The 17,025-nt window shown below is 33.3% G+C and overlaps 2 protein-coding genes across 5 annotated transcripts; one reads left to right on the top strand and one right to left on the bottom strand.

Moving 5' to 3' along the window:
* The first annotated feature begins 1,918 nt into the window (after nt 1-1,918).
* Nucleotides 1,919-7,022, top strand: LOC25491542 (uncharacterized). 4 transcript variants are annotated; one of them, XM_039832731.1, is made up of 3 exons: nt 1,919-2,009; nt 3,500-6,050; nt 6,419-7,022. In XM_039832731.1, the coding sequence occupies exons 2-3, from the start codon at nt 3,546-3,548 to the stop codon at nt 6,695-6,697; spliced, it is 2,784 nt and encodes a 927-aa protein (XP_039688665.1). In that variant the 5' UTR covers nt 1,919-2,009; nt 3,500-3,545; the 3' UTR covers nt 6,698-7,022. The 4 variants fall into 4 exon arrangements, with proteins under 4 accessions (XP_039688665.1, XP_024638073.1, XP_013454940.1 ...); XM_024782305.2 differs by lacking the exon at nt 1,919-2,009 and adding an exon at nt 2,030-2,166; XM_013599486.3 differs by lacking the exon at nt 1,919-2,009 and adding an exon at nt 2,047-2,291.
* Nucleotides 7,023-7,282: 260 nt separating this feature from the next.
* LOC25491543 (uncharacterized) lies at nt 7,283-10,035 on the bottom strand. Its single transcript, XM_013599487.3, has 4 exons — nt 9,877-10,035; nt 9,054-9,170; nt 8,468-8,657; nt 7,283-8,086 (listed from the first exon to the last, which is right to left on the bottom strand). The coding sequence occupies exons 2-4, from the start codon at nt 9,084-9,086 to the stop codon at nt 7,542-7,544; spliced, it is 768 nt and encodes a 255-aa protein (XP_013454941.1). The 5' UTR covers nt 9,087-9,170; nt 9,877-10,035; the 3' UTR covers nt 7,283-7,541.
* Nucleotides 10,036-17,025: the final 6,990 nt, after the last annotated feature.

Here is a 17,025-nt window from a genome sequence, read left to right on the forward strand (position 1 = left end):
AATTATTATCCCAACAAAATAGTCTTGCCAAAGAATTTGGAAAGTCAAATTTGAAACAAGAAAAGAAATTGCAGCATTTACAGGGGAGAGAAGAGCAGGAGACGGCACAAAGGGATGAAACGAAAGGCTGAAAATATTACAATGTGGTTATAAAAGTTAGAGATCATAGTAAAGATTGATCCAATGGTCACCATTTGATTCTCTCATCCTCTAAAAAATATATAATATTATACATAATACTATACTCTTTAAAAAAATATATAGTTATACAAATATTAATATAATTACATGTCAGTTTTTTAGTTTTTAAATATCTGAGTCATTGATTCAATCCGATCTAATCTAGTTCAATACCTATAAGAATGTAATCTTAAGGCTGAGTCATCTAACCGGGTTATTCGGTTTAATCCGGTTCAGTCATGCGGTTCAACTATTGACTCAATGGTTCGACCATTAACCCAGTGACTCAGAACCTCTATCGAGTCGATGACCGAGCCGAGTTTTAAAACTATGAGCTTCTGTTCTCCGCTGTAAAATAGGTCGTTTACCTTTCCTTTACCTAGGATTACCCATTAATCAAGATTGTCTCGTTGGAAGAATAGAAACCTTTTTTTTGGATGGTCGATTGGTTCTTTTGAAGTCTGTCTTGTCTTCTCTTCCGGTCTATTTTCTTTTGTTCTTCAAGGCTCCTGCATGTATCATCTCTTCTATTGAATCTTTATTTACTAGTTTTTTTGGGGGAAATGAGGAAATTAGGAAAATATCTTGGATCAATTGGGACAATATTTATTCCAAAAAGGAGAATGGAGGTCTGAGGCTGAGGAGGATTAGGGAATTTAACATGGTGTTACTTGGTAAATGGTGGTGGAGGATGCGGGTGGATGACATGAGTCTGTGGTATAGGTTTTTGGTGGCAAGATATGGGGAGGTTGTATAGCGGAGGGGGGTCGAGCGAATTCTACTTGGTGGCAAAATTTGATTGATATTAAAAATGGGGTTGGTTTGGGAGTTGGTCGTTGGTTTGATGATAATTTAGGGAGGGAGATAGGAGATGGCACTAAAACTTTATTTTGGTGGGACCCGTGGATTGATGGTATGATCTTGAAGCATAGTTTTAGCCGCCTTTTTGATCTAGCTGTTAATAAAATGGCTACGGTGCTAAAATGTTTTCTCGTGGGTGGGGGAGGATGGTGAAGCTTGGAAGTGGCGGCGTAGGTTATTAGCTTGAGAGGAAGAAAAATTTGGGAATGTTGTGAGACTAATAAATATTGTTTTGCAGCCTAATATTCCCGATAGGTGGCTTTGGTACTTACATGCTTCCAACAAATTCAATGTAACGAGTGCTTATTATTACATGATGCCGTCAATTAACATTGTGGCAGTTGATCACTCAAACACAATTTGGAATAATGAGATCTCTCTGAAAGTTATTCTTTTTTGTTTGACGTTTGCTCCGTAACCGTTTACTAACAACAAATAATTTAATCAGAAGACATATTCTTCATTATAATGCTCAACTTTGTGTTGATGACTATAGTATGATGGAAGATATAGATAATGTATTTCTTTCTTGTGATTTTTTTGAAAAAAATTGGATTGGTATCTCTTGTGATTTTTACTCTGAGCTATGATTGAAGCTTAATTTTTATGCTAGTAAGAATACCCTTTCTTATTGCATTTCAGTTTAGCTTCTTCATAAGACAATAGTGATATATCTAAAAAATAGTTAAGAAATAAAAAAAACAATTAAACCTAAAATTAAAGTAGTACAATGCCCTCATCATTGAGCAGCAGCAGCATTCAGAAATGGCAATACGTAATAGGGCCCCACACAACAAACATCGGGATTCTCGATAACGAAACAAGTCCTCAAAAATAGGACCCACATCCCAATCTTTTTGTCCACCGTTTCAACTGAAAGCGAAATTCTCTCCACACTCCACACACTCACTCTCTCACTTAAGGCTCTGTTTGGCGCGCGCTTTTTCCTTTCCTTTCTCTGTTCCAACGTAAGCAAACGTATTTTTTTAATCACTTTTTTCCTTTAAACACGCGCCACATAAATACAAAAATTAAAGAAGATATTATTATATTCGTAATTGAATGAAGAAGAAAGAATGAAAATGATTATGGAAGATTACTCTTTATCCAAACACTGTCTTCATTGTAATTCTTTACTTCGCTTTTAAACTACGTGCGTTTTTCTTTTCTCAGTTACGTTTCGTATCTTTTGTTTTCTTCACTTCAGCGTTCAAATTATTTCGTTTTTTTTCTCCTTCTTCTCTTTTCAGGTAAGTTCTTATCAATGTTCTTGAATCCATTGAAATTTTCTCTGTTTTTATGATTTGAAATTGAATGACACATTTACTAAATTTATTTATTATTAAGGAAAAAAATTAGATTATTGGTGATTTATGATTTGTTTCTTGAATCTGGAATGTGAGTTTTGTTGTTTGTTATTGTTTTACTATGAAGAGTGAATGTTTCTGTTTTTGTTCTTCTTAAAAATGCTTTTTTCAGCCAAACAGAGCTTTATCTTTGTGTAATTTTCTTTTTTTTTTTTTTTTTTTTTTAATTTTTTATAAAATCAGAATTTTGGTGTTTTTAATAATTTATTTTTGAGCTGTGTTGAGTATTAGAAATCCATCGTTTTCGTTATTACTTAACTGGTATATATCATAATCATGGTTGAGTATTTATTTAATGTGTACTAGTGTCTACTGCTAGTGATTGATTTATAGGGTTTTGTTTTTTATGTGATTAAGTGTTGTTAAGGTGTTTAGTGTCTGACACTAACACGACACTAACACCTGATGTTCAAATTAATTATTTTATGAAATTATTGCTATTGTCAATGTATTTGGGTCGTGTTTATATGTGAGGGACTTAGACTGTGTTCGGTGTTCATGTGTCAGAGACATAGAGTGTGTTCGGTGTTTGTGTCTGTGTCGTAGGTTGTTAGCATAAAAAAAAATATTCTTTGTTAATTATTTGTTGGATTGATTACATCGGATTTGGAAATGAGGGTTAGGTATACATCATCACTTAATTCATTGAATGATAATGTTAATTGAATTGGAAATTTGTAAGGTTTTGTGAATATTTATGTGTATGTCCTCTTTTTGTGTAATGAATTCAATTATTTTCTTTCACGTGGCTTTCTGCATATTCTTTATAGACAATGTCAAAATCATGTTTCAATGTTTTCAGCATCAATGTTTCTATTTTTGTTTGGTTCTATAGAAAAACGGTATCTCATTTATTGTTACCTGCTTTTTCCTTCATTGATGGTTTGATTGCTTTTTTTTATTTTTATTATTGTATCATAGCTTTAACCTATGTATTCACAAACCCTTGTTTGTTTTTTTAGTCTCTAATCTATTGAACTTTGATATTAGAAAATGCTGAGTTTTCTATGTTGAATTGTAGCTTTTTAATAAGTTGTAACTTATTTATTTCCTAGTTTGGAACTGATGAGATTGTGTACATTTTCTGACAGATTATTGCTTATGAATGAACTTTAAAGTTTGAGGGTTTGTTGTGTAATGCCAATCAATATACAACCAAGTAATGAATTTATGATACCTTCTGAGGATATGGTATTTGGTTTAGAATTCAAAAAGCTCGGCTCAAAACGGTATAGCAGTTCAAAGACAGATAAAGAAAGTTCTGCATTGCCACAAGTACATCAAAGTCCGAATCCGAAGAGTGCGGATAAGTCAAGGTCAAAGAGTGGTGTTGGTCCTCAATGCAGTGATCTCAAACAGAAGGCAAAGCAGGATGCAGAAGGAAATATTCGGAACCGGGAAACTGCGAAGAGAAGTGGAAATGATGGTGATGAGCTTGTCAAGCATATGTCTAATTTGCCAGGTTATCTACTGCATAATGATAGAGTGGAAAATGTTCAAGAGAAAGCTTTCAATGTTGGTGTTTTAGATTGGTCTCGACTTGAGAACTGGAAGCACAAGCATATACCAGATGATCTAACTAGTCGTTTCACACCATTCAATAGAGGCGAATCATCATCAAGAGTAGCCACCAAATCAAAATCATCCACCAGTGCCAGTGGCAGGGAAAAACTTGATGATAAGAAAGGTTCACGACGGATCAGACCGAATAACAGGGAAGCACTTCCACAAAGTAGCAAACTTCCCTCTGAGAATGTCAAACGGTTTGAATCTTCTAGAAGTGGATCCAAGAGGATAGGAAGTGAGAAGACGAGGAATGACAATATTAAAAGAACTTCAGATGTTGGAAATTTAGCATCGAACTCAAGGCCACGCAGGATCTCGTCTTCTGTTCCTAATGAAAATAAAGATGATGAAGCTAACCAGAAAATGGAGGGTTTGCAAGAACACACCCAGAAGAAAATAGAGAGAAATCATAAGTTCATCTCTGATATGGAACAGCGAACAGAAAAATCAAAAAGCAAAGGGGTCTCATTCAGTTCTAAGAAAACGGGTTCTGGTGACTGCGAATCCAGTCAAAAGGTGAATCAGTTGCCGGAGTCAGGTTTTGATGATAGCTGTAAACATAGCCATAGCAAGCCAAGTAATATTGTGTTGCTTTATCCACATGATATTCCCGACTCAAGTTCTTCAGATGATTTTCGGCTTTCGGAATTCCAAACATCATCCGATGAAAATCATCCAGAATCAAGCCGAAGTAGTCTGTCGTATGTTTCTATTCCAGAGGAGGTTTACGTTGACAATGTTTGTCCTGAAATCGCACTTTCAAATCGATGCCGTTCTGCGATTGATCGTACTTCTTTTTCTGGACCAATGCAAAACAGTGTTAGTACTGATCTCAGTATGAACCGTTCTTCTGCAATTTCTGAGAAGTCTGCTTCCAAAATAAATAAGATGTCTGGTCTGCAATCAGAAGCTGCTTGCTCTGAAAAGGATGTGTTAGACAATAGGTTGAGCAATCAGTCTGCTTTTAATAATCTGATTGAATCATTAGACCAAGAAACTGCTGAGCTGACTTCGCAGAAGAGATCAAATCCATCTCACAACCGTCGGTTTAGCTTCAGCTTAAGTCGAATTGGCAGAAGTTTCAGTTTTAAAGAAGGCCCTGCAGCTTCACAATTTAGTTCTAAGTTTGTCTCTTCAAAGTCAGGTCCAGTGACTCCTGAATCTTCCAGGCGTTGGGATAATTCAAGCAAAGAAAAGGCAAATTGTCAGAACCGAACAAGATCAAGCCCTCTTAAGAGGTTACTAGATCCTATATTGAAACATAAGGCATCAGGCACAGATCATTCAGGTGAAAGTAGTCAGAAACAAAATAGAAGCACAGATTCAACGAGTTTGAGGAGTATCGGTGTAAATGAATCACTGCAGGATGAAAAGAGCAAGGTATCATCAATCCAAGGTCTCTTGCAGATTACAATAAAAAATGGAATGCCTTTGTTTAAGTTTGTGCTCAACGATGAAAGAAAGATTTACGCCGCTACCAAGAATAGTTTATCATCACATGAGAAAAATGATTTAGGCTGCTGTTTTACATTCTATATTGTTAACGAAATTAAGAAAAAGAGTGGTGGATGGATGAGTCACGGAAATAAAGAAAAAAGTTGTGGCTATGCATACAATGTTGTCGCTCAGATGAAATCTTCTACCTCCAAATTCACTGAAGCAGTGAATCAGAACTCCAAGAGACAGCATATGGTTAAAGAATATGTCCTATTGGGTGTTGAAATCAACCAGACAGATCAAGGACCGCCAAAGTTCATCCCGACCATGGAGCTTGCTGCTGTTGTTTTTGAGACCTCATGTGGAAATTCAAGCAACGAACAATTGCATGGTGATAATGATATTATGAAGAAAGGAGAAAATGATAGTTCTACTGTTATTCTTCCAGGTGGTGTACATGGTTCACCAAACAGAGGTGAACCTTCATCGTTAATCCATAGATGGAGAACCGGGGGATTATGTGATTGTGGTGGTTGGGACATAGGTTGCAAACTGCTCGTGCTTCGCGAGCAGAACCTGAGTTCAAACATTCCAAGAAGTTATAAACCTTACCAGGATCGTTTCCAACTTTTTGTTCAGGTATAAACCTTCTACATTCTACTTGGGGCTTGTTTCAATTGGCTTTTCTTGAGTTTATCTGTTGTATAAGCACTTATGAGACTATTTGGGAGAGCTTATGACATGTCCATAAGTTGTTTTTGACTTGTTATTTTCCTAAGCTCTCCATGATAGCTTATGAAAACAGCGTATATGAAAAAGATTTGACTTTATTTTATCTCCTGTTATAAAAATAGCTAGGCATAGGCACTTATATGATAAACGTTTATGCTACAAGCACTTATTTAAGCTGGTTATCCAAACAAGGTGCATGATGACATGGTGGTATATAATTGTAGACTGTATATATTGTGGATACTCCATTTACATATGGTTATGATTACTTTCAGGAAGGATCTGAGAATGACGCACCCCTTTTCACTTTGTTGCCGTTGAATAATGGATTCTACTCAGTTGAATTCAGTTCAACAATCAGTCATTTGCAGGCATTCTTCATATCCGTTTCATTGTTAAGCTGCCAGAAACAACCAGGTTCCTTGGAAATGAGTAGCATGAGTGAAGAGACCCTTAAGGAACCAAGTTCCAATAACAACAGCAGAAGACTTCACGGGAAAGCACCTATAAAATATACACCAATTCCACCTCTTTCCCCTGTTGGCAGAGTTTAAACTTAGAAGAGGTTTATATTTCTTCATAGTTATTAGTTGTTAAGATCTTCAAATAGTTGAGGAATAGCTAGTTAATGGCATTGCAAAAACATTATAAATGTTGTTCTTGCAACTTGATTTTTTACACTTATCTTATACCACTTAAGTCTAAAGAGTGAAACTTTTGTTTCAAATTTTTCTTCTATTTCACCTTCATACATGCTGTCCAGTATAGCAATAGTCCATGGAATTAGAATACCAGTTGCAGAAATCTGGATGCTGGTTCCACTCTTATTCATTGTACAAAACATAATGTCAATAAATAAAAACAGCAGAGTTATCTATCCTTCTCCACTAATTGATAAAGTCCATGGAATCAGAAATGTTTGCTAGCCAGCTCACTGGAAATTATTGGCATAAGGATATATTAAAGTATGTACGATGCATTGACTTTGTTTTAACATGATTACAATATTTCCTTAAAAAACATGATTACAATATCTTCTGGTATTGAAAATGTTTGCTCTCAAAATTTACCGTTTGATCTCAACTTTATCAACCAGGAGCTTTTGTTCTAATCAAATATATCTTAAAACAGTTCCTTGATGTATTATCCAATGTTTCACATTAATGAACACATTCTTTACGAACAGAAACAACAGTCCCAATATCTAATTTGGGTAAAGTTCTAATCAAACTTCATGAATCCATTAATCCACATCTCAGCTTCTAAAGATCATTTGTGTTCGTAAAGTTGTAACATAACATACAGAAAAATTTCTAGGCTAAGGAAGATACAATGCAACACAACAAAATTGTTAAAATGAGGTAAGAGGAAAGGCAAGACAAACTCAACAACTATGTATCAATTCATGTCTACTGGTGAAGCATGATGATTACAAATAAACCACTCGCCATTTATCCTCTCGAACACATTCGTTACAAATTGTCCTCCCCATCTTCCTCCTTTCGCTTTTACAAATTCCATGCAAGTAACATACCCCATGTCCCCTCTAGCATGAACTTTAATGTCTTCTAGTTTAATTTGTAATGGAAATTCATAGTTAGCCCATACGAAATCCCAGCTCTCAATAACATCATCATAACCGGATATTCCTTTCATACCAGGATGAACACAGCATACCTCGTCCATTTTTGCCCACATACCTTGCATGGCTGCAAGGTCGCCATTCCTGAATGAATCATAAAACTTGCTGTTTGCTCCAAATACTGCTGTGTTGCTATCTTTTTGTAGGTTTTTTAGTGTATCCCTTATTTCTGCAGCTTTAGCATAATTCTCCTCAGCAATTGCATTCTGTAGCTCTTCCTCTAAAGTGTTTTCATCTAATGCAATGTCCTCACTGCTCAACATGCTCTCTGCGTCTTCACTTTTTACACCCTGCCGTGTCCCTGACAGAAACCAATTTTATGAAATTAGTGTTGTTAATTGCGAAGAATAGAGGTTTGCTCAAATTTCACTCGCTACAGTTTGATAATACTTAGTACTAAATCGTGTATAGTGGAATAATAGTGGTTTGTTAAAATTTCGATACACTATAGCGCTATAGCTGCTATTTGACGACACTTACCAAATAAAACATTAAATTTAGTAAAATAGTTAGTACAGAAAACTTAGGGGCCTAGATGCAAATATAATTGGACTATAGAAAAATCAATACTATAGTAAGAAATGGCCAACAATTTTTACGCTCATTGGTTAAAGACGAACATAATATTATCCAAAAAGTAGTACCAATAAGAATCAAAAGGGTTTGAGCAAAGGATACTTACTGAATCTTCTCATTTGCAACTTGAGGCATTGATTAGGCAACAAACACAGTTCGTCTCCTCTTTCAAAACTTTTGCCAAAAACTAACTTATTTGGATTAAAGGATTGCAGACAAACATCATGTCGCTTGTGAAAGCTATTGATGACCGAACCCGGCAAGAAACTGAACTCCTTGAGAGTAGAAGAAAGTCCCTTCAAGAAAAATGTCAAAACTAATCACCATGAACCACGTGGGCAAATTTTTAAACTTAATAAATCATTGAAAAGGAAAAACGTAACGTCATCCTTATTCCTCAGCCATTCATGAAGTGAAATTTCTTCGGTGAAATTCAAAAAAAGGTTATCCTATTTCCAACCATTCAATTGACATGTACAAAAAATCTAACTCCCAAAAGTCATTCCAAATTTCCATTTCATGTAGTTGAATCATATCTATGTTAAATCCCGGAATTCTAAATTCGATAGATCGTTGATCAACACAAAACACACTTAAGTGATCATTTTGAAGAAAACCTTAAAAGAGAATTCTAATACACTAAAATTTAATAAGACATGAACTTTTGAGATTTCAAACAACCGGAAGCTTACATTGAACGATAAAGCAGTTGCATAAAGCGCCATGGTTGAAAATGCTTATTCAAAATTTACAACAACCAGAAAAGGCTTGCATCAGCTGAACATAAACACCAGATAAGGATGCTTATTCTGAAATTCACAACGAAATAAAAAATTAGTGATAATCCTTCACCTGAGATAGCATTGCTGTGGACACATATAAGAATCAATTATATTTGGATTTCATTTCATTAATATCATCTAGATTACAAAGAATATCAAGAACATATATTCATACAAATACAAGATTGAAGTACATTTGAATTTCACATCATCCAGAACAAAGATTATCAAGTTCAAGAATATAAACTAAAATTAATTATCGAAAGACGCGAAGACTTTTACTTCACATCATATGATCCTACACAATCAATATTGTCCCTGTTTGAATAAACAACTTAATTTTCAGCTTATAACATTACATAAGTGCTTATCAAGATAAGCACTTATGTATAAGCTATTTCTATAACAAAAGATAAAATAAAGTGAAATTCTGTTCACATAAGCTATAAGCAATTTTCATAAGCTATAATGGAGAACTTACGAAAATAAGCTGAAAACAGCTTATTACTGTTTTCATAAGCTCAAATAAGCAAATTCAAACAAACCCATATTCATATATAACAATAATTTGGAAAAGTAAAAGGATTAAAGTAACACTACCCTTTTGAGAGTTTTATACATAGGAACAAAATTGAAGAATAAAAATGATAATTAAAGTGTAAAATTGAATACTTTGAGAATACCCAACAACAAGTAAAAATTTAAAATTGTAGAAGAAAGAATTTGGAGAAACCTTGAAACGGAAGAGGAAAATCGAAAAAGCGCAGTGCAAATTTTGGTGCTTTGTTGATTTTGTTTACAAAGTGGGTTCCATTGGTGAAACAAAGAGAAAGAAAAGACTTATCTTTCGTGTACCCGCATAGTTTGCTTTTTGTTCATATCCTACAAAAATAGTGAAAATTATGGACCTCGATTTCCTGCTCTAACTGCTTCACACAGTGGTTAATCTCAGACGTCTGTTCTTTAATCGATGACTGAGATCAAATTCTGTGAAAATTGGTCAAACAAATCTGAACCGTTATATTACTTTTCTACGACTGAGATTAACTACTACGTGAAGTAGTTATAGCAGGAAATCTAATTCCAAAAATTACAATTTACTTCAAATTACTTTTTATCTCTTTTGAATGTTTTACCGTGGCTTAACTCTTTTCGTATAATGACAATATAAATAAAGCATTTTAAAGTTATAGGCTAAACAAAGCATTTTAAAGTTATAAACTATTTTGACTAATGATGTGCGTAATAAAGAATTAATTTAAAATTTTGTTACATTAAAAGATTATTGTGACTACTAGTTACACATTCAAAGATTAAAATGATTATTATCTCATTTTATTTTTGTTTTTAGTTTTATGAGATCTTGACGAAGTTGACATCTCAAAACCACCATCTATTGTTTGCACGCATCCAACAATTTTCTTAACAAGAGAAAAAGTTAACAAGAATCTTAGAGGATGAGACCAAGACCAATTATATGGTGCATAAGTGAAACACGTCTTGCATCATGCATATGTTAATTTTTATCATTGGATCAATAAATTTCACTATTAAATTAAATAAGATATAATATGACATATTGATCTATTGGTAAAAAAAAAAAAACATTTTCACGTCTCGTGAGCATAACCCAGTTGGTAGGACAATGCATTATTATATGCAGGGGTCGAAGTTATAACCCTGGACATCTCATTTATTCACCTTATAAGGTAAATTCTAGCCATTAGGCTACCTGACAAAAAAAAACATTTACACATATTTATTTGTGCAAGTTAGACAAAATCATATACCAATACTAAAAACACAGAGAAAACTTTATCCAGGAAACCTAAACATAATTCGAGTAAGAGAAGCTTTCATCTATGGTTCTATCAAAACAAACAAAATTGGTGATGTACTCTTGGAGTAACTAGTGTGGCTAAGGTTTTGTGCTTTTGGTATTTGACTATTTAACATAAGGGTTCTATATAGAACCACTTATGTCAGCCTAAAGCATCATAGTTTGCGTGTTTCACATGTTGCACGACATTATAAATTGAATTTGATCTTTTTATTTAATAAGTCCTTCAAAAATATTTACATAATTGATCATATTTTTCTCCCTTAAACTTATATTTTAATAAGTTTTTAATTTATAAATATATTTTTGTTGTTGATAATTTATGAGCATTTTCTTTGAATAGTCAAATTCTCTCTATTTTTTTTATAATTCCTTAGCAAATTAGGCTTGCCTAATTTCAGTTTATGTATTTCTGAAAAGGATGTTGTTGCTTTAAATGAGGAAGTGCAAAATCTGCTGAATGCTATTCCTTTAGATGACGTTGAAGTGGAAATTCTGCTTGATCCACATCGAGAAATGCGTTTTGGAAATTGAAAACATGTCTTATGAAGAATTTATTGCATAGGGTGAGAGGATTTGTAGTGTAAGTACTAGTTTATCAGAGGAAACAATTACAACTCAACTGGAGACAAAAGTTTACACACGAAATTCTAATAATATTAATCACGAATAGTTCCCTTATGAAATCCAAGAAATTGATGCTTGTATAATATGTTAGATTGAATTTAAAGATCAAAAGAACATTGGAATTCCTCGATGTAAGCATGAATATCATGTCTAGAGCTGTCAAAATGAGCCGGGCTGTATGGGCCGGCCCGTTTAACCCGATTAATTATAGGGTTTGGGCCTTAAATATTGAGCCCGAATTTTAATAGGGCTTTTTAGCCTGGCCCTAAAAAGCCCGCTAGCCCGCATAACAAAAAAAAATCCTATAAAATATATATATTTTTCAAATAATTCTTTACTTAGTTGATTATCAAAGTAATAAATAAAAGTGAAAATTCAATGAATTAACACAAATATACATGTAATATAAAATTATATTTACTCGTTTCGTTATTTATAATTTTAAAGATCGAATATATAAATATCTATAACCATAACGTATCTAATTTATTTAAAATTTCTTTCCTCGCCGTTTTAGTTTATGGCGTTTGTACGAAAATGTTTACAATTTATTTTTGTTCTATGCATTATTTAAACATATTAAAAATATTATTTATAAAAAAAAATTATAGGAGTATTTTATAGTACTTTTTAAAAAAAAAAAAAATATAATTTTTAATACGGGCCGGCCCGTTAAGCCCGCGGCCCGTGTAGGGCCGGGCTCGGGTAGTACATTTCAAGCCCGTTTTTCAACCAGGCTTTTTTGGGCCGGCCTGATAAAGCCCGAAGCCCGTTAGGGCCGACCCGCCCGTTTTGACAGCTCTAATCATGTCCATTACATAATAAATGGTTGGTGATAAAAAAAAATGAATGTCCTATTTGCAAATCAGAAGCTTTGACTTCTACAAAGAATAATACATAGAAATATATTACTAATATTTTATAAAGAATTAATAGATTTCTATGTATCATTCTTTGTAGAAGTCAAGACTTGTGATTTGCAAATAGGGCATTCATTTTTTATCACCAACCATTATGTTATGCAATCCACATGATATTCATGCTTCACACAGAGGAATTCCAATCTTTTTTGATCTTTAAATTAAGCCTGACACATTATGCAAATATAAATATCTTGGACGTCATAAGGGAACTCTTCCAAATTAATATTGTTAGGGTTTGGTGTGTAAACTTTTCTCTCCGGTAGAGTTGTAATTGTTTCCTATGATAAACCATTACTTACATTACAAATCCTCTTACACAATGTAAAATTTTTCTTATAAGACACGACGTCTTCAATTTCTAAGCACATTTCTCGAAGTGAACCAAGCAAAATTTCTACTTCATCATTATCTAAAGCAATAATTTTTAGCAGATTTTGCACTTCCTTATTTATAGTGACAACATCCTTTTCAAAAACACAAAAACTTGAAATTAGACAAGCTTAATCTGATCCCAAATTACCAAAAAAACAAACAGAGAATTCGGCAATTCAAATAAATGTTAATAAATTATCAACAAAAAAATTCATAATTAAAAAAAAATTAAAATATAAATCGAAAGGAGAAAATATTATTTATTATGTAGATAATTTATACAATTTATTAAATTGAAAGCTCAAATTCAATTTATAATGAAGTAAAAATTAAACAGATATATATTATGAATGGTATACCTTTGTTACTTTGTCGATTCGATCTGTACGATTTCTGATTAATTAATTGAATTATAAGATCTTCATCTTCAATGTCATCTTCACCTTCATCATCATCAAGCGTTATGAAATTTAGACAGAAATTGTCTTGACCCAAAATTGAACACATCTCGCCCTTGTTAAGTTATCAGATCTGAAATATTGTTGAAACCAATGTTGACAATATGAAATCAGGTATAAAATGAGTTCAAATGATACAATCTAAATATTTAGTTTGTTCACAAAACTTGTTGACAAAATTTCATATGTAATTGTTAGACTCATAATGACCATGATACGTTAATGAGAAAATGAAGAATACCTAGTAACACAAAAACTTAAAGTCAAATAACGTGAAGAAGGGATTTTTTTTTAAAGGATCGTGAAAAATGGTTAGATATGAAGAGAAAATAATTTTTTTTAGATCTTAACAAGAAAAACAAAGAAGATGAGTGAATGGATGAGAGAAAAAAAAAAAAGTGTCTACAACTTCTTATATTCAGAGAATAAGAGAGAGGGCTCAATTTTAGGGTTAAGGACTATGGGCCTGGGTCTTAAAATATTTGATATGATTTTAATATGACTATTACTTTTCTCACCCTATTGGTTTCTCACGCGTCCATTTTTTTTTTTATATTACCCATTGTTCGAAAAATAAAATCCGAACGTTATTCGACATATAAAATCTGAAACTGGATTAAACCTAGAATTACAAAACAACATTGCATATAATATTAAGAACAAAAAATTGAAAATGACTAAAATTAAAAGAGAAAAAAATGCATAGAAACATGAAATGAATAAAACTCTCATTTTACTAATAGATGTATCTTTCATAGTACATTTACATTTCCATTGAAGCTTATTACACATAATAATTAGACAGCTAAAGTTAAACATGTGGTACAAGGAGACGGAGCGGGAAGGGGGTATGAGAAGAAGATGAAGGGGGAATGAGGCTGCGGTAAGATTTGTCTTCACTCTAGGGAAAATGAGACTTTGATGGTTTAGAAAAGTCAACTTGACACACAACAAATGGTGGAAATTTGCAGAGGGGCACCATGTCTTTTTCCCATTCATGCAATCCCTAAAATGCTAAAGTAACCTTTTTGTACGAAAGAGAATAAGAAGGAATTCAGAAGGAGAGAATGTGACATGATGGAACGAGAAGGATTGATGGGTATTTAAGGGAGGAATTTGTTAAGGATGGTGCATAGAGTGTAACAAACGATTAATTCATGTAAAAAAAAAAAAACATGATAAACGTGGTCTGACTAGTCAATACCTTTGAAAAAATGGGTTTAATGATTAACTCTTGATGAGCAAGTAACTGTCCAAACTTTGAGCTAGTTCGTATTATTTAATCCGAACTCATCCCATAATTGTTTTATTTATATAATCCGAACTAGCTCAAGACTCTGTTAAATTTGACACTTTATAGGGTGAGGGAGAGTTCAGACTATATAATCCGAATCAGTTATGGACATTATTTTTTCTTGTAGTTCACATTCCATCGACCGACTCAGCTGGAAGAGTGCAGTCAACCCAAATGAAGCTCAGGAACGATGACGACGTGAGAACTATGTTCTCCATATTTGGGCAGTACAATACTAAAGAACTGACCGAGTTGAACGTTTCATTGGTCAGATCTGTTGAATTAATTCAGAAAAGTTTGATCCGGCCTATAAACAACGAAGAGACTAGGGCTCTGCTGGAGGAACTAGACGATGAAATTAGTTTAGATGATCCGTGAACTGTTATGTTTTGTTTTATTACGTGTTTTACGTTGTTAAATAATGTCGTTTAATGTATTTAAGATTGTTATATTTAATGTATTTGCTTGAATTTCAAATAATGTCGTTTAATGTATTTAATATTGTTATATTTAATGTATTTGCTTAAATTAAAATTCCCTTCGTTAAAAGTCTTGCTTTGTAGGGTGAGAGACACGTTCAAATTATATATTTCAAATGGTCAAACTCTTTTTCAAACACGCTCTCGATTTTGAAAAACGCTATTCACCGCTCTCACCATTAAATTAAATAAGATATAATATGACATATTAATCTATTGATAAAAAAACATTTACACATATTTATTTATGCATGTTAGACAAAATCATAGATCAATAATAAAAACACAAAGAAAACATTATTCGGGAAACCTAGTGGAATATAATAATGGTGAAGGGGAGAGATAATGTAGTTCATGATGGACTTTCTAATAATGTCAAGCATGTTGTCCAACCAAACCAAACAAATTAAAGCACATATTAGCCATCTTGTCAGCACTAAGATCACATTCTTTGTAGACTTAAGTAGCCCTGAATAACATATTTACAAGCAAATAGAGACAATTAGACCATCTATTTTTAAGATTTCAAGGAACAATAACAAAAGACAAACCAAACGCACAAGGCTGAGAATCATATTCAGTCCAAAGATGATATTAACCCTTCTCATGAGAATAAATGGGGAACAAATTGTCTTTGGTCAACCTTTTATTGAAAAGGCTATCCTTCAACAAAAGGAGGTTATGGCATGATTCAGACAAGATTGTTTTTACATATCAAGGGATATAAGAATTTGATAACTCTCTCTAGACTACATGATTCCTAAGGAGGAGGATGGAGGGAAATCGTGACTAAACTAAATATAAATGCAACAAAAATCAAATTTTTCTCTTCGATGGATCTTTATGAATGATCATGACACAAGGTTTATGTAAGATTCCTCTTGTAGCGCAGAACCTTTCCTGATGAAAAAACTGAAATCAAGTCACGATAGTTGTTCGATCAACAAGGTTTATACATAGTCCACAAAATAATCCGAGTAAGAGTAGCTTTCACCTATAGTTCTAGCTAAACAAACAAAATTGGTGATGAACTCTTGGAGTAACTAGTGTGGCTAAGGTTTTGTGCTTTTCGTATTTGACTATTTAACATAAGGGTTCTATATAGAACCACTTATATTAGCCTAACGTATCGTAGTTTACTGTGTTTCACGTGTTGCACGACATTGCAGCAATAGAGTGGGTTAAACAATGGGTAGTGAAAAGGGAAACAAATTTTTGAATGTTTTAAGCTTTTCTTAAAAAAAGTAATTGGACACATGACATGACACGGAACGTATGATGAGAAATGATATTTGTACAACCACTTTGTGACAACTTAATAACTTTCTCTCTCATTCTCACATATGTTTTTATTCTCTCTTTTCTTTTTTTTCTCTCCATTGTTTTTGACCAATAGAAAGAGAGAAAAAAGATCCCCGTGAGCTTAGCTCAGTTGGTAGGGATATTGCATATTATATGCAGGAGCCGGGGTTCGAACCCCGGACACTCCACTTCTTCACAATTAAATTGTGTGAGCTCTAGCCACTAGGCTACTTGACCAAAAAAAAAAGGTGACAACTAGGGTACCTATGAAAAAATGGTGGGTAATTTACCCCAACCAATAAACATTCACCTTTTTAGGTGGTAACCCTAAATTATCTTGACCCCACCAATAAATTGCTCATTATAATTGGTTGGTGGGTAAATTACCCACTATTTTTCAAAGGTAATCTAGAAAAAACAAAAAAAAAAAAAAAAAAGAGAGAAAAAAGAAGTTATCATGATGGTTGTCAAAAATTGTTGTTCAAATATCACTACTCACGCATGACGCATGATTCATCCAAGAAGCAAGATTTAGCCAAATTTGTGGTAACTTTGGTGCCCTAAAATACCTAGTCCGGATCCCACAT

This window comes from Medicago truncatula, chromosome 4 (genome assembly GCF_003473485.1).
Source record: "Medicago truncatula cultivar Jemalong A17 chromosome 4, MtrunA17r5.0-ANR, whole genome shotgun sequence".
Lineage (NCBI taxonomy): Eukaryota > Viridiplantae > Streptophyta > Magnoliopsida > Fabales > Fabaceae > Medicago > Medicago truncatula.

Bases quoted from the DNA above. Each gene is read 5' to 3' on its own strand.
- LOC25491542 (XM_039832731.1), top strand. From the start codon at position 3,546: ATGCCAATCAATATACAACCAAGTAATGAATTTATGATACCTTCTGAG. The intron at 6,051-6,418 runs GTATAAACCTTC...GATTACTTTCAG, and splicing joins GTTTCCAACTTTTTGTTCAG to GAAGGATCTGAGAATGACGC.
- LOC25491543 (XM_013599487.3), bottom strand. From the start codon at position 9,086: ATGGCGCTTTATGCAACTGCTTTATCGTTCAAT. The intron at 8,658-9,053 runs GTAAGCTTCCGG...TTTTTCTTGAAG, and splicing joins CAACTGCTTTATCGTTCAAT to GGACTTTCTTCTACTCTCAA. The intron at 8,087-8,467 runs GTAAGTATCCTT...GGTTTCTGTCAG, and splicing joins GTTGCAAATGAGAAGATTCA to GGACACGGCAGGGTGTAAAA.